Source organism: Euprymna scolopes, chromosome 41, assembly GCF_053919585.1.
Source record: "Euprymna scolopes isolate OS-2025 chromosome 41, ASM5391958v1, whole genome shotgun sequence".
Taxonomy (NCBI): Eukaryota; Metazoa; Mollusca; class Cephalopoda; order Sepiida; family Sepiolidae; genus Euprymna; species Euprymna scolopes.
Genome location: NC_136522.1, coordinates 9,637,852 through 9,663,964, shown reverse-complemented (window position 1 = coordinate 9,663,964; position 26,113 = coordinate 9,637,852). Strand labels below are relative to the sequence as shown.

The 26,113-nt window shown below is 35.2% G+C and overlaps 1 protein-coding gene across 1 annotated transcript in view; it reads right to left on the bottom strand.

Moving 5' to 3' along the window:
• The window catches only part of LOC145266339 (poly(ADP-ribose) glycohydrolase-like), a 96,853-nt gene that overhangs the window by 55,109 nt on the left and 15,631 nt on the right, over window positions 1–26,113 (bottom strand). The window contains exons 2-5 of the mRNA XM_080121929.1: window positions 25,759–25,868; window positions 15,685–15,751; window positions 4,036–4,058; window positions 789–870 (exon numbers count right to left, since the gene is read on the bottom strand). Coding sequence (XP_079978055.1) covers window positions 789–870; window positions 4,036–4,058; window positions 15,685–15,751; window positions 25,759–25,868 — 282 coding nt within the window. The remainder of the gene's footprint in view (window positions 1–788; window positions 871–4,035; window positions 4,059–15,684; window positions 15,752–25,758; window positions 25,869–26,113) is intronic.

Below are 26,113 nucleotides of genomic sequence, written 5' to 3'. Positions count from 1 at the left end.
CGAATGATGGGGCGGGGGAAACTAGGTCAAACGTCACGCGACTTAACTTTCTCAAACTTTTTTTTTCTTTTACACCTCCAAACACCCGGCCAACGTTTTTTTTTTTTAAACAGGGTTGTTTTGATCTCTCCCCTCCCCCACTAAACACACACACACCTCCAAACACCTGAACAACGCCAGGTATCCCCACTAGTATATATATATATATATACATATATAACTACTTAATTTACTCACATAAATTAATATACGAAAGTATAAATTTATGCGTAAACTTTAAGTATTTACTTCAAAAGTGCTCAATACGTAGGTAGAGCATAAGCCTGAAGAGTCCTAGAGTGGATGAAACGCGGAATATTCAGTGTAGCTTAATCGCCATATATATTTTATAACTTACTATATATATATATATATATATATATATATATATATATAGGAATTAGTATTACAGCTCTTGGAAGTATTATTAAGAATTTAAAAACATTAAAAAAAACAGATAGAACTGTTTTTAAAACACATTAAAAGTGCAATATATTTTTTTAAAAGGAAGAAAATTGGAAAAAAATTTCACTGCACCTATTGATCCAGAATGCAGTCACATGATATTCAAAAATATTAATCACGAGCATTTAAGTGAAAAAGAAAAGGACAAGAAAAAAGAAAAGAAAAGTATATATTTATAAAAAGTAAGGGAAAAATTAATAATAAAATAAAATTTTATACCCATAAACAAAAAAAAAAATAACAAAAAGGAAAAAAAAAATATTAAAAATAAAAACGATACGTACTCTACACAATTGGCATTCTCCAAAATATCTTTACTGCAAGCAGAAGCATTGGATTGTGAAGACTTCATTGGACTATGGCACGCTGCATGAAAAGGGGAAAAAAAAATCTTTATAAATATATGGAGGAGTAAAAAGTATTTTGCGTGAAGAATTGCATATAATATTTGCTACTTAATAAAAATAAGAACTGTGCTATCGTCTAACTTTTCTGGGCAGTTTATATAACTCTCGCTTCCCTTATTTTGTCCTTTAGTCCTCACATTCCAGGAGAGAGGTTTCTGACAAAGAGAAAAAAATTGCTGTTTTCTGGGTTAGAATCTATTCCATCTAACACGTATCATTGTTAAGTTTTTGATCTTGAAGTATTCTTTTTTTAACTCCTTACATTAAGTGACTTCATGCCTTGTCTGGAGTAATTTTCAGAAAAAAAAGAAAGAAGAAGACGTCAAAAGATTCTGAAATGCTGAACCAATGGAATCGCAGCAGTCAACATCGTTTAAAGAACACATTTATTTGGTATTGTTGGTTAATTTATTTAAAAATAAAAAAATATTTATGTAGAAGAGATTTAGAACGCTATCTCAATATAATCTATAAATATAAAAGTGAAAATGTTTGTGTGTGTGTGTGTGTGTGTGTGCGTTTTCGTGTATGTCCAAGAAAGGCTTCTTTCCGAGAACCGATCGGTCGCCTTACCACTTCTTAAAACTTTTTATATCACATATAAATGATAATATCTACGAGTTAACAACCGAGGTCGCCTGTCTATTTAATTTGCTTGACTTTGAAAAGATAAATATTCAACAATTTTTGATCGCCGCATGTGAATTAAGCCTTTTCGTATAATAATAAAAGTGAAACGGAGCTTGGCGCAATCGCCGGGAACGCCCAAAAGTAATCAGCTTTGATCAATGTGGAGTTTCTCCTTATATCAGACAATTGCTATTCAATTTGGACAATCCCCTTTTTACTGGGAGCTGGTTTCCCCCCACGATGTTGGACATGCACTACAAACAATAATCGTTTCTTGTAAAGTATCATGTTTTCCTATCGTTAATAAATAATTTCAAGCACATACAAGATGGTCTTGCTAATTCTTAAAACCAGCAACAAATGACATTATGGTCATGAACGCAACACACCCCAAACAAGGTATGTTATTTTTGTCAATGTTACTATTTGGACCATATCTACAGGGGTACCATGTAGGGAGTTTAGCAGCAAGATGTGTGGCTTTGAAGAGGTACAGATTACTGACAGGTGCAAACAATTTTCTAGTACTGTAGAGAGAGCCCACATTCTTTGCAGCAGCCATTGCAATATCTTTAATGTATTTGTTTCAATTCATGTTGCCTATAGATTTTAAGCTGAAGAGTTTGAACAAAGAGCTCTCAGGTAGGGTACTATTAGTTATTGCAATCGATGATTGAGGTGGTTTGATGAAACAGAAAGTTATCTAATTTCTTTACCTACCCATCCACCCCAATAAATCGTCTGAAGTGTTATTTTCATGGCAAAATTAAAATTTTCAGTTTTCAGAGAGAACATTCATAAGAGGACGAGGGAAGGTAGGACAAAATAAGTGGAGAGGAAAAAGGATAAGAGATAAGACAGATCAAAGGAAAAGAGGAACAAAGAGGATGAGAAATAAAATCTAGCCAAATAATGACAAATAAAAATGAGGAGGTAAAGCTCTAGCGATTTGGCAAAAATCACTCCTTTATTATTTAAGTTGGTGCAGTTTAATCAAGACCTTAAAAAATGAAAATATTGAAAAAAGTTATATCGTACATAACCGTTATGGAATAAAGTTCTCAAAAAAAACAAAAAACACACTTAATTTGATTAAGTAGTTTTTTTTTACAGCGGAAAAACAATTTGTTATGGCACTGAGTAAAAGGTAGCCATGTTTCGATTTTTAAACCACAAGGAAGGAAGAGAAGCTATTATTTAACATGGGGAAAGGCGTGTTGGCACTTTAGACTTAGTTATCTCCCTGTGTGCCCCTTCCCCTAACTCATGGTCTAAAAATTCGGTACTTGTACAGTTTAATCAAGACATTAAAAAATGAAAATATAAAAAAAAAGGTTATATTGTACATGTCCATTTTGGACTGAAGATCTCTGAAAAAAAATTTCACTCAATTTGATCAAGCAGTTTTTTTTTGCGGAGGAAAAACATGTCTTTATGACAGCACGTTGAATGTAGCCATCTTTGAATTTTTTGAACATGCCACGGAGAGATAACTCAGTTTAAAGCGCCAACGCCCCCTCCCCATCTTAAATAATAGCTCTTCTTGAAAATCGAAACATGGCTACCTTTTGCTCGGTATAATAACAAATTGTTTTTTCGCTGTAAAAAAAAACAAACTATTTGATGAAATTAAGTGAAATTTTTTTTTGGAGAACGTCATTCCATAATGGATACGTACAATATAACCTTTTTTTCAATATTTTCATTTTTTAAAGTCTTAATTAAACTGTACAAGTATCAAAACTTCAAACATGGCTACCTTCAGCTCACTGTCATAAATAAATTATTTTTCCGCTGTAAAAAAAAAAAAAAAAAAAAACTTGATCAAATTAAGTGAAATTTTTTTTTTACGGAGAACTTCATTCCATAACGGGTACGTACAATATAACATTTGTGTCAATAATATTCATTTCTTAATGTCTTGATTAAACTGTACAAGTACCTTTAAGTCACCTAAGATTTCTAAACAACTCCAGTTTCAAATGAAATGAACCGAAAAACAAAGAATGCATATGTTGGTGGAAAGTGACAGGAAGTCATTCTTTGAAAAAACAAAAGTCACCTAACATCCTTACCCTCTTCATGAATCATTTCAATTATTAGCCTTTAAGACAATAACATTTTCAGTTTTCAGAGAGAGGTATCAAAGCAAGGCATAGAAAGGAGGAGGAGGAGGAAAAGAAAGAAAAAACAGGAAATGAAAAAGAAATATACAGTAATAAATAGAAAGAAAGAGTAAGAGAAATAAAATCCAACTAAATAGCAAGAAAAAATAAGGAGGTAAAGCTCTAGCAATTTGGTAGAAATCTGCTTTTTTTTTTATTTTTATTTAAACAAAAAAAGCAGACGTCCATGAAATATTGAAAAACTTAGATCCATAAAAAGTCCTAATAATTCAAATGAAAATTTACTTTTCCTGAATTTAAAAAAGAAATCAATGGAATTCCATATTGAGACCTAAAAACTTTTAATGAGAAAAAATAATTTTACTCACAGATAGGTTTTTCTGTTTCATGTCTGAAATAAAATACAAATTATTAAAAATAATTACGAAAAAGAAAAAATTTTTAAAAAAATTTTTTAAACTCTCTTTATTATTTTTTGCATATTTTTGAGATGAGGTTCGATAATTATTTTTTGTATTATTTGGACTTATTATTCTTATCTTGCTTCTTACTTCGTTTCGGCTGATGTAACCTCTGGCCTTCTTCAGGTGCATTCATACTGGATGTTATTAATGGTGAAAAATGTTGTTTTTTTTTCTGTTTTGTTTGTTTAAAATAATTATCAATTCTCATCTCAAAAATATACAAACATTATACAAAAAAAACAAAAAAAAAACCGGAACAGACTGGGATTTATTAAAAAAAAAAAAAAAAAAAAGAAACAGACTTAGTGCTATTTGTATTTTGAATTTCTAACGTGAAAAAAAAAAAATTTAAAAAAACATTTTTTCATAATTCACCAATAAAATCCAGGGTGAATGCAGAAGACATCTCAAAACAATGATTTTTTTTTTTGATTATACATTCAATTCATGCGGCACCCATTTATCCAACTGTTTTGACTTTCATATTTGCTTTAAATGGCGAACGACTGTTGAGTGGTTGACTAGGTGTATCAGAATTTTTGTAGGAATTTTTGACACCCTTAACAGAAAACTGTGAATAAAATATAAAAAACTCGTAATTTCTCTTTTAAAAGTGGGTTGGTTATTTTCTTTATGGATTATACTTCCAAAATAAACTATTAAAGTTGTATAAAAAGTAATAGAAATATTTTCTTTACTTTTTAAAAAACAGTAATGAATTTTACGAACTCAATATTTTTCAATTTTTAAACTTTAAAAATCTATCAAAATTTTTCTATTGATCCTATTTTTACGATATTTTCAGGGTCAATGTGAAATTTTATGCTCTTTCCAATAAACTGAATATAATATTTTAGACAAACGTTTTTTTTTTTTAATTCACCCCCCCCCCATTTTCAAGTGTCTATTAAAAAGTAAATAATTTACTCACTAAAGTTTTATATATCACAAATTGAATATTTTTTTAATTTTATATATCATTTAATTGAAAAAATAATTAGGGCTTGAATTACATTTTTCGAGTAGTTATAAGCTTGGAAAGACAGGGGATCGAATAATTCACGTCTCCCATTTTGAAATGTCTATTAAAAAGTAAATAATTAATTTACTCACCAAAGTTTTATATATCACAAATTGAAGATAAAAGATCAATAAATAATATATTCAAATTTAAAACAAAAAGAGTAGTTTTTTTAGAAATTTACCTGTAAAGTTCGAAGTTTAAAACCTTTTTAAAAAAAAAACACGTTTTTTTTTTATGAAACCTTGGCCCTTGCTCCTTTAATTGAAAAAAAAAATTAGGGCTTGAATTACATTTTTCGAGGAGTTATAAGCTTAGAAAGATGGGGTGGAATTATTCAATATTTTTCACAAAATTTCTGACACACCTAGTGGTTGACCTAGAGTTCAACAGCAACTTCTTGATTGGCTTCAATTAAAGGCTTTCATATGCTTGTTATCAACCGCAGTTTGCTGGCTGCAAGCGGCTTCATCTTTGAAGCTCTCATCACCACTAGGAAATTTCTTGAACCACCGTTGTGCCACACGTTCATAAGTGGTTCCCGGGCCAAACGCATCATTGATACCACAAGCTGTCTCGGCAGCTTTTCAGCCTAGTTTGAACTGATACAAAAAAATTGTGCAGATTTGAATTTTGTCCATGCTGTCAGAAAGCCTGCAAAAGAAATGAATGAAGAGATTGAGAATGGTAACGAATAACATGATTTGATGGAATGAAAAACGTGCTTCAAAATGGCTATGCATATATCAATGAATTCATTCAGAAATCATATATAAAAGTAACATCAAAAAATGATATTGTTTTTGCACCAAACTTTATATATATATATATATATATATATATATATATATATATATATATAGTAATGAAATCAAAAGGATGCAGTGTTCGCCTGATATAAACAATGGTAAACTGCAATCTAATATAAATACCAGTATTTATACATATTTATACAGTATTTATATGTATATAGATAATTTAATCCCAACCAAATAAAAAAGCTCAGTAGAGAGTAGAGGTTATTATATAAGAAGAAAAAGTTAAAGTTGAAATTTACAATCAAAATTTATTGTTCGACGGAATACTCAAAAAAAAAAAACAAAAAAACAAAAAAAAAAAACAATAATTTATAAAGTCCTTGTAAATTGTTTTTTTGGAGTATTCAGTTGAACAATAAATTTTGATTGTCAATTTCAACTTACAGTTTTTTTTCTCTAATAAGACAAAGAAAATTAAAACTATATATATATATATATATATATATATATATATATATATATATTCAAACGTAATTTAATGCTCTTTGTCGATAATAAATGGATTTGTTGTGTGATACATTTGGTGATTCTTATTAGATCCCGGGCAATGGCAGGTCATCTTCTAGTAAATACATATATCTATAAGAGGTGGGTGTAGTTTGCTTGAAGCATTGTATAGTATGTAGTTAAATTAAATTGTAGACGGCGGTACAGTCCCGAGCAATGATTTGCTGCGGTATAGTTACTGCTTACAACAACACGTTTGTCAAAGTCAAGTAAATATCTGATGAAGAGATCTTTCTCGAAATATTATATTACACGGACATACCACCAGACCGACTTTCCCAGGTAACCACTGTGCAAATATAAATATACTGCGTGTATGAAATATATATATCTATGTATATATATATATATATATATATATATATGCACGCATATCTTATAAAGATTTTTATGCACTTTTTTTATAGGAGAAGATAATGTTTGCGAGGAAACTATGCTATGTAGTATGGTTATTAGGTGTTTTGGCTAAGATCAAAGTGTAGTATCTTTCTCAACATTCCAGTGACTTTTATCCCCTCTCCGTTAGAAGAGTTTTTGAAATTACTGCCATGAGGACATTACGGACTGTTAGTTTAAAGTAAACAGAAAAATACAAATAAAACACAATAGCCCAATTACATTTACACATTTATTGTACTAGTAATACACACGGACGAAAAAAAACGCTTTGGATAATCACAGATTTCAAGGTAGTTCTACTAAAATAGCCATATTTTTTAAACCAAAGCACTTCAAGTCTTCAAATTACTACTGTTTTGTTCGGAAATTAATATACTTTCAAATGAATTAATTAATATGAATGTACATTATATATTTTAAGAGTTTTAAGCAAATAAAGTGATAAAAATGTGAACGTCATAAAATGGCGTTTTCGGTAAGGTTTTGTAACGACCCCCCCCCTGTTTTCTAAAGGTCCGTACCGTGATTGTATGAAGAATTTCGTCATGAAATTTGGGAACCAATTAGAAGAGGTGTTAATCTTAATACTGTCAAGTGTCCAAAATATTTTTGACCATTTCTTTTTTTGTTGTGTTAAAAATAAGACTTTAATATGACGAGTATTGAACATTTTGAAAAAAAAATCCTTCGGACACCCAGTAGTAAGTAAATCAATCTTTTTACTATCTTTATCAATTAAAAGTATTATTTTATGTTGAGTAGGACCGTGGTAATTGATAATTTAAAAGGACCTACCTGAAAAAAAAATTGTTTCTATTTCTCGAATTTGGTCAAATTAAGTTAGTATTACTAGAAGCAGCAGCAGCAGCAGCTCCAGCCTGTAGAATCAGCAATAGCACAGTGTATAAACAACACGCGTTCTTTAATTTTTATTCAAGAACGAATTAAGAAAAATATGAAAATATGAATATAAATGTTCTTATATGTTTAATGAGAGCTATTTTGTTATCAGAATAACATTAGTTTAGAACTATTCGGTTTTCAGAATGTATAATAACAACAATCCCAACCAATTCGGCATTATAAATCTGTTGCAATTTCTCACATTGCTCGTCAAATTTAAAAACATGGTTAAAAAAACAAAAACTTTTGTAGATATATAGCTTGCATGCACTTTTATTCTTTAAATTAGTTTTGAACAACGAATTAAAACAATGTTTTACTGCGAACAGCCACAAATGTTTTTTTTCAAAATCAAAATAAGTATCAAAATCTCGTTTATACATAGATTCGAAAAAGTTGTCAAAAAACAAATATATAACAAATGTTATCAAAGGCAAGATAAGTTACTTTTCTACCAAACTGGATATATTTTTTGTGTTTTTATTCAATGTAACATGTTTATTCAGCTCGAAAAACATACAGTGTTTACCGATGTATTCGAAAATTAAAAATGGCGCCCGGCCCGACTCTCTTTGACACGGTAAGTTTGAGAAAAGGAGTTAAAAATAAAAAAAACTATACAAAATACTGTTAAAAACTCACCGAATATATGTCAGCCTATGTCACGGTAACATATATTGAGCGAGTTTCTAGCAGTATTTTGTCTACTTTTTTATTTTTACTCTTTTCCCCAAACTTACCGTTTCAAGAGAGTCAGGCGCCATTTTAAATTTTCCAAAACATCGGTAAACACTGTTTTCAAGCTGAATAAACATGTTACATTAAATAAAAACACTAAAAAATTATCCAGTTAGGTAGAAAAGTAACTTGCTTTTGATAACATTTATTTGTTATATATTTGTTTTTTTTTACAACTTTTTCGAATCTATGTGTATAGTACCTATTTACTATGCCTCCCCACGGGACAGAGTTAGACACCAGGGTCGTTTTTTAACGTGGAGAAAAGGTACAAAAATAAAAATTGTCTCAGTCGTGAAGGATTTCTCCTCCACCGAAAGAGAACAAGAAATAGAAGTGCAGCATCTGAAGAACAGATACTACACTTTGATCTTGTCCCGAAGGCCAAAACCCTCAAAATCTATATCAATATTCTTGAAATTTTAAAAGCAGTTAGAAAACACATCAAACTACAATTAGGAAGCTTTTTATTTCGTTATTTTTTTTTCTACTTATTAAGCGAAAGATATTTTTACAACCTGCTCCAGCGTAGTATAAACGGCCTATGGAATTAACACCTTCAACCTCGAAAATAGAAATCAACAAATTTTTGAACGCTCTCTTTGAAAAAAAGCTCTCTTAACTTCACCTCTAATCCAAATTATGTGTGGCAAGTCTCCTCCTAAAACACTCTTTAACCCTAAAAATAACACTAAGTTCGAGTGGCAAGCCCCCCCCCCCAACAAAATACCTCTGTAAGCCACATACAAGCATCTAAAACAAACAAACAAAAAATAGATCCTTCCTTAAAGAAAAATACACATAAAAATAAATTGGTTAACTGTCCTAAAATGCTAGAATGGCCAGGAAATGATGAATTATTTTACATTAAATTTTTGTGAAACTAACCGCTCACCCCTCTATTGTTTTTGTTAGCTTTGTCTCTGTCAAGTTTTCAGTATGTTCACACATAATTTTCCTTAGCCCTACAATTAATTCAAAGTCCAAATGGCAACCCTCCCCATATTCTCATTGCATAGAAATCCTCTTAAAACTACACATAATCATCTTAAAAAAAAAAAAAAAGCATGCATATTTTCCCATAGAAAAAAAAAACCAGTTAACTGCCCTAAAATGCTAGAATGACCTGTAATAGGAAATTATTTTACATTAAATTCTAAAATAATTTGTTTATCTTTCATTAAAGTTTTTCATGGCATTTTATACATAATTTCCTAAAAAGGTAGAATCACATTTTGGAGGGGTGGTCAGAAGGAGTTGAGTGGGGTTAAACAGAAGGTGTTAATCTACAATAATACCAAAGAAATATTGCAATATATTCATTTTTAAATGGTCTTATGTTTAGATTTAAGTTTTTTGTACATAAAGCACATTACAATTCAACTTTGAGTTCTCCAACTTCTTTTCTGTTTATGGATACATGGCATTTTTAAGGAATTGCTGCATATTTATGCACATTTACTGCAGATTATTTGGAAACCATAAACTTTGGGAGATTTTCAGTTGCATATTCTGATTCCTTGTACAAAAATACACTTATATGGTAAATTTCATTTCTTAGTCTTGTGTTTTAACAAAGATATAACAATTTCACTGAAAAAGTAGTGTAAAAAATGTGACAAAACGCATATATGGTCTTAAAGAGGGGAAAATATCCAAACGTGTGAGGCACAAAAATAGCCATAACTTCCTTAATTTTAATCAGATTTTAAAAATTTAAAAAGATTCTTTCTTAGCTCATCAAGCTCTTTCTATGCATACCAATATTGAAATATTTCAAGCTATTTCAATTTTTTCATGTGTATTGCTAATTGTACACTGACAAACATTTAAAGAACAACACAACATAGTACAATGGAGACAGTTCAATAAGACTCACTGGCTGGTGGAATAAGTCCTTAGAGCTCACCTCGTGGTGGAAAAAGGTTCTCCTCTCCTTGAGAGGGAAAATCAACACGCCTGCCCGTGACCAAAAGTAAAAGACACAAGGAATATATAAGGGGCAGATTACTCCTCCCCGGTGTCCTCTAATTTTTAGTCCCCTACAGGACGAAAATATGAACTCAGCATTACTTAATCAATTTACATGATTTTTGGAATGTTACAAATAAGCCCCTAGTGTATATTTGATCCATTTACCTGATTTTTTGAATCAGCAGTTCATCCATGTGATTTTTGGAATATGATATCTTATGTCAGTACATCATAAAGATGATATATGCATTTTTTTTAATAGAAGATAATGTTTGGGAGAAAATTATGCTATATAATATGGTTACTTGGTCTTTTGGCTAAGATCAAAGTGTTTTAAAATTGGGTTTAAGTAGGAACACACCTTCTCCCCACACACACACACACATAAATACAAATTTAAAAGGGGTTACTATGATAAAAGATACTGGCCGAGAGAGAAATCCTTTAAAATTTCCAACAGAGACGAGATGGACCAACCAATCTCACCATCCCCTCTTCTTTTTGAGTTGGCCTTGTGCCTAAATTTTTTATTCATTTTCCCAATTGTATTTTTTTTTCTTGTGAATAAAAAATTTAATATCTCAAAGTGTAGTATCTGTTCTTTGCAGTGAAACGACCTCCCCCCCCACCCCCCCACCTAAACAGAACAAATGCTAAAGAAAATGGCTGGTCAAGTTTCAGAGAAATTATGTCATTTCCGGTATAATGACTCAGCAGTTTTCAGTTCATATTAAAATCTATTGTTTTCTTTTTTAAACATACAGGGCTCTACATTGCAAGTGAAACAGTCGCATTTGCGAGTGATTTTTCAAAGTGGCAACGAGAAATAATGAAACGCTTATCTTTTGACGATTGTATTTCTTTCACTGACACTCTTGCAAAGCTCACTACTGAATGAAAAATATCTTTTCAACTTTTTTTAAATAAAACGAGCAAAGTCAAATTATTTAAATAATAAAGGCTGTTTAAAAAACATCTGAAGAAATTCGAACGTTTATGCATTCAAGTATCAACATAAAATTTTTTGTAATTTAGAATTACACTTATTAAATAAATACAAAAAAATCTTTATGATGTACATAAACCAAGATGTCATATTCTAAAAGTCATGTGGGTTTGTTTGGCAAGTAACTTTTCGGGCTTGTATTACTGTACACATAGATTCGAAAAAGTTGTCAAAAAAAAAAATATATAACACATAAATGTTATCAAAGGCAAGATAAGTTACTTTTCTACCTAACTGGATATATTTTTCGTGTTTTTATTCAATGTAACATGTTTATTCAGCTCGAAAACCATACAGTGTTTACCGATGTATTGCAACATTCAAGATGGAGTCTGATTCTCTCTTTAACACGGTAAGTGTGGGAAAAGATGTTATAAATAAAAAACCGGATAAAATACTGTTAAAAACTCGCTCAATATATGTTACCGTGGCATAGATTGACATATATTCGGCAGGTTTTTAATAGTATTTTGTATTGTTTTTTATTTATAACACCTTTTTCCAAACTTACGGTGTTAAAGAGAGTGTGAGACGCCATTTTGAATTTTCGAATACATCGGTAAACACTGTATGTTTTTCGAGCTGAATAAATATGTTACATTGAATAAAAACACAAAAAATATATCCAGTTTTGCAGAAAAGTAACTTATCTTGCCTTTGATAACATTTATTTGTTATATATTTGTTTTTTGACAACTTTTTCGAATCTATGTGTACAGTAATACAAACCCAACTTTTCTACTTGGCTAATAAATGAAAATATTTAATTGTTAATGGTCAACTTAAGATAAATTTGTCCATAGAGCCCTGAGATAGCAACTGTTTTTTGTTCTTTTTATCGGTAAATATTTTCCATCATAATTTTTTTTCTTCCTTATCGTTTCTCGTGATTCTTGGACTTATTACTATTTGAAACGCACTATTCACGTAGGTATCATTTTTTTTTTACTTGAAAATCAGTATTTTATTCTGTGTTATAATGTAGAATTACTCTCAACCAGTCTTTTCTGGAAGTATAAATAATTGCCATTAAAGAGAACTGACGTCATTTTCGGTGACATTTTTTCAAATATGTATTAAAATACATTGAATATGTTTAAATTTACACAGAAATAACATTGGAGTTTTTGAAAAATCTATGCTCCCAATTGCAAAAAACTGGCCAGTTCACCTAGACAAAATCGTTTTAGCTAATTTTTCGATATTCTTTTTCCAAAAGTTTGATCTTTCTGACGATACCAATTTTGTCATTGTTTGATGCATCTGTTGAAAGAAAACGAAAAGAAATGAATTTCGCTTGTGGTTTTGCTTGGGATGAGAACTTTTTGTTTTTTGTTGACTGAACTGAACCTTCGACCAGCAAAACAAGTGAAACGATCACGGCCTGTGCAGAGAACGCAAAATGCATGTTCATAGGTTGGTGGCAATTGTTTGATGCATCTGTTGAGATTGTCGGACTGACTTCCTCATCTTGGTTGTTATCGTCACAACGTTTCAGCCATTTTGCCCTCCAGCCTTCATCAGGTGTTTTGTCTCGAACTGGGGAACCGTTTGTTAGGAGTCTTGAACCCAACCCTTTATTATTATTACGGGAGTACCGTGTTCGGACTCCAGCTAGGCTCTGGGACATAGTTGCTGATTCTCGGTTTTGAATGTTACTTTTCAGTGCTTTCGTTCAGGATTGAACTCAGCACCTTTGGGTAACTGTAAACTTTGATACAACGTCTAGGACCGCTCGGCCATATGTCACTGAGACAAAACACCTGATGAAGGCCGGAGAGCAAAACGGCCGAAACGTTGTGACGATAACAACCAAGATGAGGAAGTCAGCCCGACAATCTCAATCAATGAAAACACCTCATCTCAAAAATACAGACAATTACTATTTGATGCATCTGTCGAAAGAAAACGAAAAGAAATGAATTTCGCTTGTGGTTTTGCTTGGGATGAGAACTTTTTGTTTTTTGTTGACTGAACTGAACCTTCGACCAGCAAAACGAGTGAAACGATCACGGCCTGTGCAGAGAACGCAAAATGCATGTTCATAGGTTGGTGGCAAGACAAATATATTAAGGATTGAAAACGACAGTTGAATTTGATTATTTAAGATGACAGTTCAACAAGAATTTGGACTTTTTTTTTTTTACAAAGGAGTCACCACTTATCAAGGCTCAGAGGCCATTCAAGGATAAAGGTTAATGAGCATACGGTAGTCAATGGAACAATATCGTAGTAGTTGTTAGTAATGAAAATTTGGTAAATTGGATTACTTAAGGGACGGCTTATCAAGAACTTGTTTACATTGGACTTCAAGACGACCATGTTGTAGTTAGCTGGAAAGCAGGGAAATGAAAGAGAGTTCCACCGGCGTGCAGTTCTAAGAAAGAAACTTTGTTCATGGAATCTACGTTTAGGTTTAGGTACAGACAAAGAGTGGGGGAAAATATTAATAGTGGTGTAACCCGACGTGTGTGGCCCCGACAGATCGCCGACTCCCAATGTCGTGTGTCGTGGATTTTTCGTTCGACTATTCCTCTTATGGCTGGATCCTCATTTTCTCGCTGGCAACTGTTAATGGGAACACACGTGATTTCACAAAGTTGATTTACTCTCAGGGTTCAATGAGTCACTTGTAGTCGTAAAGTGCGCCATTGTTGGCGCATGTGACATAGGTTGGCTACCCCTGAATTACGTTCTTACTAGATTCTTTTTGAGTGAAATTTCATAGAAATTCTAAAAACCCGCACATTTCAGTGCCCGCCATTAATGAATAATTTGTTGCTACACTGCTAACCGTATCTGCAAAAGAGGAGGTAATGCCTGGGAAAATGATCTCATAAGAATGGAGAAGAGATATCATGTGGCGGGCATTAAGCGGAAACGATCCCCAATATATATATATATATGATTAGTTTTTTTGGAAAAAGAAATCCAGCAGGGTCTGTTGAATGTTGTTTGGGCTTCCAGTGAACAGTTGAAGGGGGGCAAGGGGGGTTAGAGGCGTAAAAAAGATAAAGGAAGGAAGGTGGTAGGGGGGGGATGGAATGGAGAAGAAGGAAGAGGGACTATGATTAGTTTTTTTTTGGAAAAAGAAATCCAGCAGAGTGCTCAATTAAAATCATTTTCTCGCTGATGACTGTCGATGGGAACACACATGGTTTCACAAAAATAGAAATATAATAAAAGTCGTGGAGCAAAGAAAGGAAAAACACAAACGTAAATGTTTCTCATATAATTGACTGTTGAACTTGTGAGTTTTGTGTGTGTGTATGTATGTGTGTGTATGTGTGTGTGTCTTCTCCCCGTTCTATCGATGTTACGTTCGTCTGTCAGTCGCAATTCGTCTCTATTTCTGTTTCGCAGTCAACTTTAAAAACTGTCCAACTATTGTCACAATCAACTCCCATCCGCCGCGAAGGGCATCTAGTTGTCAACTGACTTTCTTCTCCCCGTTGGTATCTGAAGTCGCCCCCACCCCACCGGCAACCCAGAAGCTGCCCTTCCCTTGTCATCTGTAGGCTTGATCTAAAAATACCTACAGATTCATTGTTTGTTAATTCCTATTTATTGTTTATTGTAGGACATTTCCTATTCCTTTGTCTATTGCCCCTCCCCCTCTCAGCACTTAGTGACTCAAATCCACCTCAGGTCCACTTTATAGTATCACAGTGGTTTCAGCTAGACAAGTGTTTTTTATCTAAGTTTAGTGAGAGGGGACCATAGATTGGAGCTCAGACGAGCACTTGCCATAAAAATAACGATAAAGCAAAAACAGGCTCGCAACATCCTTTCTGTGGGAAAGAGGTTGGAGGGAAGAGAAAAGGGCATCCCTCACTAGGCTACAAAGTTTATTTTGTACTCTGTCAAGGCAGGATATGTGGTAACAGTGCTCCATCCTTGGACGTACTTGGCTCTCATACAGGTAGAGAATTGCATCAGCACTGAGATATCTACACGAGCGGTAGAATGATCCCACCATTTTTCCGGCAATTTTGATGTACGTGTTCAATTTCATATCAGGAGTAAAGGTCAACCCCAAAAGCTTGTAACATAAGACGAGAGCCAAAATAAGACGAGAGCCATTCATTTCAACTGATGCCAGCAGTGATGATGTAAAGACAGACAACTCTGGGCCGGCGCAATGAGTGTGACGATCACATGCGCAAGAGCATGTTCATAAAACTTACCGTTTTTCCTCGTCCTGAGAATCACACTTCATCGTTTTATTTTTGATCGCAAATTCAGTTTCAGCTTCTGTTGAGGAATAAAAAAAAAATACAATTCTTTTTTAAAATCAGCAAAACAAAAACATCTATAATATAAAAGCGAAACTGTGTGTTGGTGTGTGCGTGTGTATTTTTTGTGTATGTCCGGCATAGGCTTTGGGGGGGGGGGCTCCAGGCGGTTACTGTTTCTTAGAACCTTTTATATTCTACCTAGATTTTAATATCTAAGATTTACGAAACGAGTTCGCGTGTATCTTTAATTTTGGCGACTTTTACACGCTATTTTCGAGATTTTTTTCATTCACTGCGTGTTTGTTTTGCTTTTGCGGTCTTTTGTGCTGAGACGTCCAGAAAAGCAATGAGGTTTTATTAATGCGGAGGAAACCCCTTATATCAGACAATTGCTATTCATTTGGACACTCCTCTATTTATGGGGAGTTGGTTTTCCCAAACATCTTGGAGGAAATGATGGCATGATATCTGACCTCATTAAGTTCACACACCGTTAAATTAAAACACTTTTCATTCCTCTCCCGTAATGGCTGAGCAGTAAGATGCCAGTTTTTTTTCCCCCATTCTTTTCCACCTTCGCGGCAAAGTTTCGGGTTCAAGCCTACCTACCTACCAAAAATGTTTTTTTCTTTTACACAAACAAATACCCGGGCAACGCCAGGCACCCCTGCAAGTCTATATATATATATAAAAGACAAAAGTGGCGCATGCGTTTTTTTTTGTATGTTTAGCAAAGGCTTTTTTCGAGGGGGGGGTAGTATTCTTTAGAACTGTTTATATACCCCCTAGATCATAATATCTACGATTTGTGAAGGGAAATCATGTCTATATTTATTTTGATTGACTTTTATAAAATTCGCGCTATTCCGTTGTTGTGTGTTTGGTGTTTTTCATATAAAAGCGAAACTGAAACTCAAAAGAAACGCAATTCCCTGGCCTTCGTGGCCAGCACGTTTTGAAAGGCAATCAGCTTTGATCACCATGGGGAATACCCTTCATATCAGACAATTGCTATTCATTTGAGAGTTCCCCTTTTCTGGGGAAGCTTGGTTTCCCCAACATCGTGGGGACACAAATCGATGGAAAGATGAACAGGCTTTCAGCCAATGTTCATTTCTGCACCTGTGTGAACTCATTCACTTAGCAAGTCAACTTTTGATTGACATTGTTAAATTTGAACACTATTCACTTCCTGTCTTCTTAGCGTAGCAATAAGTTGTCACGTTTTCTTTCACTCTCTTTTCCGTCTTCGCGTAACATGTTCATCATGGGTTCGAGCCTGTTTGCCTACTAACACTTTTTTTTCTCAACACACACCTCTAAACACCTGGGCAACACCGGGCTCATCCCCACTAGTCTATATATATAAAAGAGAAAATGTGTGTATGTATGTATGTATATATGTATGTGTGTTTATGTCAGGTCATGTCATATGCTACTGGTACCATGTAACCCAGTACTACCTGTCTCATGGTCAGGTCACCAGCGACTAAACTGGTTCCCCCACCAGACTTGTTTGGTGAGGGGGGCGGCTAGTCTCCCTCCTGAAGGATTAAAAACAAGACCTTCCAAAGGGCGAATGAACTCTTTTTCTGAGTCAACGGCCAACTAGCACCGTGTATATTTGTGTGTGTGTATATGTGTATTGGGAGAGGGCTCCCGTAAGCCGTGGTGAAGGCAACCTTTCTAGGAGAAGCAAATCTCTGATTTAAAAAACCATAAAGCGGAAGACCATTACCCGCATTAAGCTGGTCTGCAGTTTAATTTGTTGCTGGCTATCTTGCTCTTGCTTGTTGCTGGATCTCAACATTTTGAACCAAGAGAGAGACTTAGCTGTCGTACAAAGCTAAGACTCTGTAACATCATCTTTGTATAGATACTCCCTCAGGTATTTGGGTTCATGGATTTTAAATGTCTGAGGGAGTGGCACTCGTCTGACAAGATGTTGCAATCATCATGTGTGTTTGTATGTCTTGCAAAAACTTTCGACACAGGCCATGGTATCATTTTCAAGCTTGAACCTTCACCTGACAAATATCGAAAAATTGGCCCAAAACTTTAATTCCTTCACCTTAAACTGGATCCTTTTCTACAAGGAAGGGTGCCAAAAAAATTTGTTCCTTCATTTCCTCTTCTACTACTACGACAATGACGTCATGTGTGACCTAGAAAACACTGACGTTAGTTTAAACCACCTGCAAGTGTTTTTGAAGGTTTAATTTTATTCCTTCTCAATTGTATGTCTCTTTGGTGTCGTGGTAATGTGTCAGGCTGTTTTTTTCCCACCTTAGCCTCGATGCTTCGGGTTCGAGCCTATCTTCCTACCTAAATTTTTTTTCCTCTTTTACACCCCTTTTTTTCCGTTTGTTCGCTGTTTTGCTTTGTTTTGGTTTTTCCAATTTTTTTAACATCATGTTTTTTTTTTTATAATATTAAAACAGGGTCACCTTCTCCTACATACACACCTCCAAACACCCGGGCAATGCCGGGTACCCCCGCTAGTCATAAATAAAAGGCAAATTCTATATGTGACCGTTTGTATACAAATTTAATAGTTTATGTGTGCATATCGGTTTAATAACCACTCAAAATTCTGCAACAGATATAGAATAATTCTTCCCACATATATTTAACAACTTACAGATTAAATGGTAATGTAGAAGCCACTGGATGTGTGATGATTTAAAGTCTGTGATGAAGAGGTATGTTTCCATTTGTAACAGAGCTACAAATACTAAGCCATAACCAAAATTATGGTGCACCCATGTACCTTCAGGAAATGGAATAATCAAGAGGTCCCATCTTCTATATATATAAAAGCGAAAATGTGTGTATGTATGCTCGCTTTTTGTGTATGTCAAAGAAAGGCTTTTTTCAGAGAAGCGGTCGGCTCGCAACTTCTTAAAACTTTTTATATCACATAGAAATTATAATATCTCCGAGTTAACAACGGAGCTCGCCTGTGTATTTAATTTGCTTGACTTCGGGAAGATAAATATTCAACATTTGTCGCTCGCCGCATGTGGATTAGTCTTTTTCCTATAATAAAAGCGACACTAATTCTGGTGGTATTTTCCGTCTATCGGCGGAAATGTCCGAAAGCAATCAGATTTGATCAATGTGGAAATATTTTCCATATATCAAACAACTGCTATTCAAATTGGACAAGGGGAGCAGGCCCCCCCCCACCAACATCTTGGGGAAACAAAAATAAAAAAAGCTTTCCGCAGTAAATGATATACTATCCTGCAGTCAAAGTTGACCTCATTAAGTCATTAAAACGTGCACCTGCCAAATCTAAGTAATTAAATAAATTCAAACGTGTTTCCGTTAGAATTCCGCGGTGGGTCAATGGTTAAAGTCGCACACTTTTTTTTTTCACACTTTAATTTAACCACTCCCTCCCCGGAGTTTTAATTTACCCAAAACCACACACACCCCCAAAACACCCGGCAACGCCGGGTACCCCTCGCTAGTCTATACATATAAAAGGCAAAATGTGTGTGATCATTTCGTGTATGTCTTCAAAAGGCTTCTTTCGCATGTGCTCCCGGGGTCGTTACTATCGCTTAAAACTGTGTATATAGGTCCTATATCATAATATCTAGGAATTAGGAAAGCGCGTAGCGTATAGATTTATTTACGTCGATTTTTACATAACTATTGTTATTTTGGCTTCTCGTGTGTTGATTGGCTTTTTAGTATAAATAAAATGAAACTAAACTCAAACGGACGTGTTCGCGGCAATGCGCCGGGAACAGACGCTTACGCTGCGTGACTTCTATTTGACCTTCTTAATTAGGTCAAATGGAAGCAGCAAAGTTAACTTTTATTACGCACGCCTGTTTTTATAGTTATAGTTAGATAAATAAATTCAAACACGTCTACGCTGTATGTCGCGGTGGCCCAATGGTAACATCGCACGTTTTTTTTTTTCACACATTAATCTCAAGGTACGGGTTCGATTCTCATACTCACCTACCAAAACATTTTTTTTATTATTATTTAACCTCCCCCCCCCCTCGGAGTTTTGATTTACCTCAAGACACCCGGGCATCGCCGGGTACCCCCCGCTAGTCTATATATATAAAAGGCAAAATGTGTGTGATCATTTTATGTATGTCTCGCAAAGGCTTTTTTTGCCACGATTCTCAAGGGGCTTACTATGTCTTAAAACTTTTTATATACTGTCTAAATCATAATATCGAAGATTTGCGAACGTGTGTTGCGTCTAGATTTATTTACATCGACTTTTATAAGATTCGCGCTATTTTGCTGCGTCACCTGTTTGTTTGGCTTTTTAGCATAAACACAGTGAAACTAAGTTGAAACGTGTTCTCGGCTTTCGCGCCGAAACGTCCAGAAAGCAATCAGCTTTTAATCAATGTGGAGTTTCTTATATCAGACAATTGCTATTCGATTTGGTCAATGGGGAGCTGCTTCCCTCCCCCCCCATCATCTGCGAAAACTAAAAATACTGCCACGTCATCGTAACGATCCCGCGATGAGCTCATTTAGCGTCTTCCTGTCAATGAAACCTCTTTCACTTGCTTTATAACCCTTAACTTAATACGCTAATCAATTACTCTAACTTGTGGTCGAGACGGTTAAGTGGTCGTCTCTTGTTTCCACCTCTGCGTCAAGGCTTCCGAGTTCAATCCCGCCTCCCAACCAAAACTTTTTTTTTTTCTTTTACACCTTTAAACACCTGGGCAACGTTTTTTTATTACTTCGCTTATTCTTTAGTTTACCTCTCCCCCCCCCCTATACACACAGCGTTGTTATCTTAAGATTGCAGGTTCGATCCAACAGGTTTATTTATGCCATTTTTTTTCCGTTTTGATTTTGGTCTTTCCAATTTTTTTAACATTGTCTTTTTTATAATATTTAAGCAGGGTTATGACTTGCCGCACCCCCCCCCATAAACACACCTACAGTTACCCAATAAAGCACATTGTGGCAAGAACACAGTGCACAATTTTGGAGGTAGTGTACTGGCACAATGTTATGCTCAAGGACGACACGCCAGCTATGACTGCACTTATAAATCTAACATACATTTACAGGATCCGTGTTAAGGGTATCGATGAAGCGTTGGTGCCAGAAATTGCAGGAGTGGGATACTGTATGATGCAGTCCAGCAGGGGAACAGTGATGAAAATCAATAGCTCACACTCAGTCTCAGCTAATTCTTTTTTTAAAATCAACAAAATGAAAACATCTATAATATAAATCTCACCTGTCTGTTTAAATGTATGTTTGTATGTATGTCTGCCTAAAACTTTTGACAGAGGCGACAAATTTTCAAGAGATTGGTATCGTTTTCCAGCTCAACCCTTCAGATGACAAATATCAAAATATTAGCCAAAACCATTAATTCGCTTCACCCTCAACTGGGCACTTTTCTACAGGGAGGGGTCACTTTTTTCACTGATATTTTTTGAAAGTCATCGCCTCTTTTTGATTGATTAGCCTTAATTTAAACCTTCGTCACTTCTGGTTTGGCTATGGGCGCAACAACAAAGGTGTCACATTTTCTCACATTCTTTTCCTCCTTCGCGGTATGGGTTCGAGCCTGCCTTCCTACTACCACATTTTTTTTTTTGCCAGGATGCTTGGAGGTGTGTGTTGAGCAGAAAAAAAAAAAAGCGGTAGTAATCAAGCAGGCTCGAACCTATATCGAATTTGAAAAAAAACATGACTTGTTTGCTGTTGTGTCCATCGTCAAACCAGATGTGACGTAGGTTTAAAGTAAGGCTAGACAATCGAGAAGAGGGGATGACTGACAAAAAACTCGACCCCTCCCTGTAGAAAAGTGTCCAGTTGAGAGTGAAGGAATTAATGCTTTTGGCCAATTTTTGGATATTTGTCGTTCAAAGGGTCGAGCTTCAAAACGATACCGATCTCGTGAAAATGCCTTGCCTCTGTCGAAAGTTTTAGGCAGACATATATACATACATACATACATTTAAAAAGACAGGTGAGATTTATATTATAGACTAGCGAGGGTATCCAGCGTTGCCTGTGTGTTTGTAGGTGCAAAAGAAAAAAAAGTGTTTCAAACCCGTGACGAACCCGAAGGCAGAAAAGAAAGTGAAAGAAACCGTGACATCTTATCGTGATGCTACGAGGATGGCCTGGAAGTGATAAGCGTTGAAATTTAGCGATGTCAATCAAACAATTGACTTGCAGAAACGAAGTTGGCTGGAGGCCAGTTCGACTTTCCGCCATTTCATTTATTTGTTTCCCCACGATGCTGGGGAAAACCAGCTCCCCATAAATAGGGGAGTGTTCAAATGAGTAGCAATTGTCTGATATGAGGGGTTTCCCCGACACTGATCAAAGCTGATTGCTTCCTGGACCTCCCGGCATGAAAGGCCAGGTAGCTGACTTTGCTTTCGATTCAGTTTTGCTTTTATATGGAAAAGCCGAACAAACACGCGAGAGGAAGGAATAGCGTGAATTTTAAAAAAGTCAATCAAAATAAATCTAGAGACGACGTGTGTTTGCAAATCGTAGATATTATAATCTGGGGGGGGGGGGGATAAAAACTTCTAATGAATAGTACCCCCCCCCCCCCCCGAGAACCCCAGCGAAAAAAGACTTTGCTGGACATACAAAAACATGTGCAGCCGTTTTATCTTTTATATATATATAGACTAGCAAGGGTGCCCGGCGTTGCCCGGGTGCTCGTCGGTGTGTGTGGAGGAAAAAAAAAGTTTGGATAGGTAGGTAGGCTCGAACTAAAAGCCTTGAGGAGAAAGCGGAAAAGTGAAAGAAAACTTGATCACTTACCACGACGCTAAGCGGGCACAGAAGTGAGAATGGTTGAAATTAAACGATTAAAAAGTTACGTGACAGGTGCACAAATTTAATGAGGTCAAACATCACGCCATAGGGGAATGAAATCATGCACTAAACTTTGGCTGCAAGCCAGTTTCTGCGTATTTGCCCAAGATGTTGGGGAAAACCAGCTCCCCATAAAAAGGGGAGTGTCCAACTGAATAGCAATTATCTGATATGACGGGTTTTGCCCGCATTGATCAAAGCTCATTCCTTTCTGGACCTCCCTGGCATGGGTGCCAGGAAGACCTGTTTGCTTCGGGTTCAGTTTCGCTTTTTTATATGGAAAAGCCAAACAAACATGCGGAGAACAGGAAATACAGCGAAAATAGCATGTAAAAGTCGCTCAAATAAAAGATAGACACGACCTCGTTTTGTAAATCGGAGATATTATAATCTAGGCAGTATATAAAAAGTTCTAAGAATTAGTGACCCTTCCCACCCCCACCCAAAAGCCTTTGCCGGACATACAGAAAATGTGCACACGCTAACATACATTTTCACTTTTATATACATGTATATATATATATATATAGATTACGATATTTATCTCTAACATATTAAAATCATAACAATTATTTCCCTACAAAAAAAACTTTATAGCTTGGCTAATGCAGATGACTCATATAGAAACATTATGATCATTATTTTATGTAGGTTGTGTGTATATTTGCAGGCAGATTCATCCGTTATAATAAAATGTATATATTAATACGAATGCGTGTGTGTTATTTTGTGTCATGCTTACATCATTTTTCTTCTGAGTGACTGTCGTTTCCTTGTTATGACCTTCCATTTCTTGTAATAAATAATTTTACAAAGAATTCTTCATAATTTTGGTTTTGATTATAACTGAACAAACTCAAGTTATATATATATATATATATACATACATACATACATTTTTTTCTTCGTAAGTTTTGGTTTCCATTTTGATTCAAGCTGATGTCACTCAAGTCATATAGATATATTTTTTTATTTTTGACATCATAGCTTTATAATATATAAGAATAGATAGACAATTGACTATAATAATATATATGAAATCTGTATAAATTAAAATATCATATTTAAGCATATTTTACAACCGGGCTATGCCAGGCGTCCCTGCTAGTTTAGATAGATAGTTTTGCAGTTTTAACAAAAGAGCTACAATAATATCAGAGTGCCCTCATTTATGCTGAACATCAACAGAATGCTAACATCAATATATTACATATGAAAGAGTCTGCTGTGGAATTTCCACAGGTCTTGCTACTTTTATATTAATTCCTATTACATATTCAAGAGATTGTCATCAATCATGACTGACAGAAACATTAAAACAGATGCTAAAATCAGAATACTCCGAACGTATGTACGGTCTGTTATTTTATACAGTTATGAGTGCCGGACAATCATGAGGAAAAGACTAGAGGCAACTGAAACTTGATTCCTGAGAAGAATTTTGTCTTTTGGACAGAAAAGAAAACAAACCAGGAGGTATTAGAAATGGCAAACGCAGAAAAGGTCTCCAACAAGAACAGTTCGAAAAAGAAAAATGAGATTCATGGGTCATGTCTACAGAAAAAGCGGAATAGAACAGATTAACTTGACAGGAAAGATTATGGGTAGAAGCAGAGGATGACAGCGAGAAACACACGTTGACAGTTTGAATATCTGGCAAACATAAAAAATGATGAGCAACAATGAATTCATAAATGCCGAGAGAGAGAAGAAGAGATAGATGAAGAGTAATAGCCATCAATGCTTTACTACTTGAAAATGATTATTATTATTGGCTCACATGGAGCTTTCACACCAGTCAACAAACGATCTGAGTTAAAACCTGTGGTGTTCTCTGGAAGCTGAGTGACAACAAGTTTCCCCAGACGTCCAGCTCTCTCCACCTCCTTCGATAGCATTTGCAAATGAATTTGCATCATCGCAACAGCCTCTTACCATTGATTTCTCGTTGGCAGTGGCCATTGGTTTATACTGGAATTTGAGTGGCACTCAGCCTCCCCAAGGTCCCAGTTCCCTTTGTGCTTGTCCAGCTGATCTCTGGCTGGCGCTATGTCTGGATAACATCAAAAATGATGAGCAACAATGAATTCATGAATGTCTCAAGAGAGAGAGATGGAGAACCATAGCCGTCAATGCTTGTACCAGGCAGGACACCACATGATGATGATTACATATTCTGCTACTTTGATGCCTCCGTTCAGTCTCGAAAGACAAAGGATACCCCCTGTAAGGGCAACTGCGCATGTAACTGTGAGGCAAGGGTTGCGCAATATATCCAACCACACCTCTCCTGAATCAGCACTGTTCGAGTCCAGTGGTAAGGAGAAGTCCAAGACGACTGGAAACAATGCCGAGATAAGCAGAGAGCACGTACAGCACCTGGGAATTCCAAATGGTAACCCATTTAGTACTGACCAGGTTCAATGTTGCTTAACTTCGATGATCCAGCGGGAACCGGTGTGTCAACGTGATTTTTTTTTTTTTTTTTTTTTTTTACACGGTGGTCACCACTTATCAAAGTCTGGAAGCCACTCAGGGATAAGGGTTATTGCAAGTACAGTACGTTAGTGTGGAGATTTGATGAAGTGTTTACTTAAGGGGGCGGTTCATTAGGAATTTGTTAACGTTGGACTTGAACACATCCAAGTTGTAGTCAGGTGGGAAGCAGGCAAACGGAACAGAGTTCCACAGGCGTGCAGTTCTAAGAAAGAAGCTTTGTTCATGGAATCCACGTTTTGATTTAGGCACAGATAAAGATTATGCCGTACTGCTACTTATACAGAATAAAAACTGTGCTATCATTGGAATTTTGATACACCAGCCCAGGGAGGGGGGGGGTGAGAGTAGGTATGTCCATATGTAAATGACAAGCTGCCGATCACGTTCAGCGCATTCAAGATTCACATAAGATTCGAGAGCACAGAGATCCGAGGAAACGAGCACGATCATCGTTTATTTGAGAAAGTATCCAGAAATAAATGTAATTGTTACAAAAAAAAGTCAAGTTATTACTTGTTCTATGTTCCTTGCGACATACTCTGCTACAATGTGTTGGGCCTACATGTGTAAATGTGTGTAACATTAGAACTGTTCTAGTTTGTTGTTCATGCTCCCGGGCAACCCCAGGTAACCATGATAGTCTATTATATAAACGAAGATGAAACAAATTCTTACTCTGATTTGTTGTTAATCCTGTCACGCCAGAGTTGATTCCAAACAATTCATCAATTTTGGTCTGTTTCAGTTTCTTAGGCGACGACGTTCCATAATTCATGATATGAAACCTGTGTTAAAATAAAAATGGTAAACGTTTTTTTATCAAGCCAATATTAACCGAATCTATCGGTTGAAAAAAAAAAAAACAACAACAACAACAAATCTAAATTTATAAGCGATAAAAATAAACAGTAAATTCATCTAGGGTTCGTGGCCTAACGGTTAAGGCGCCGGACTATGGAAACATGATCTGAAGTTCGATCCCTAGAAACAGTTGAGCTACGCTGATGAGAGTTAATTAACTCGAAACACG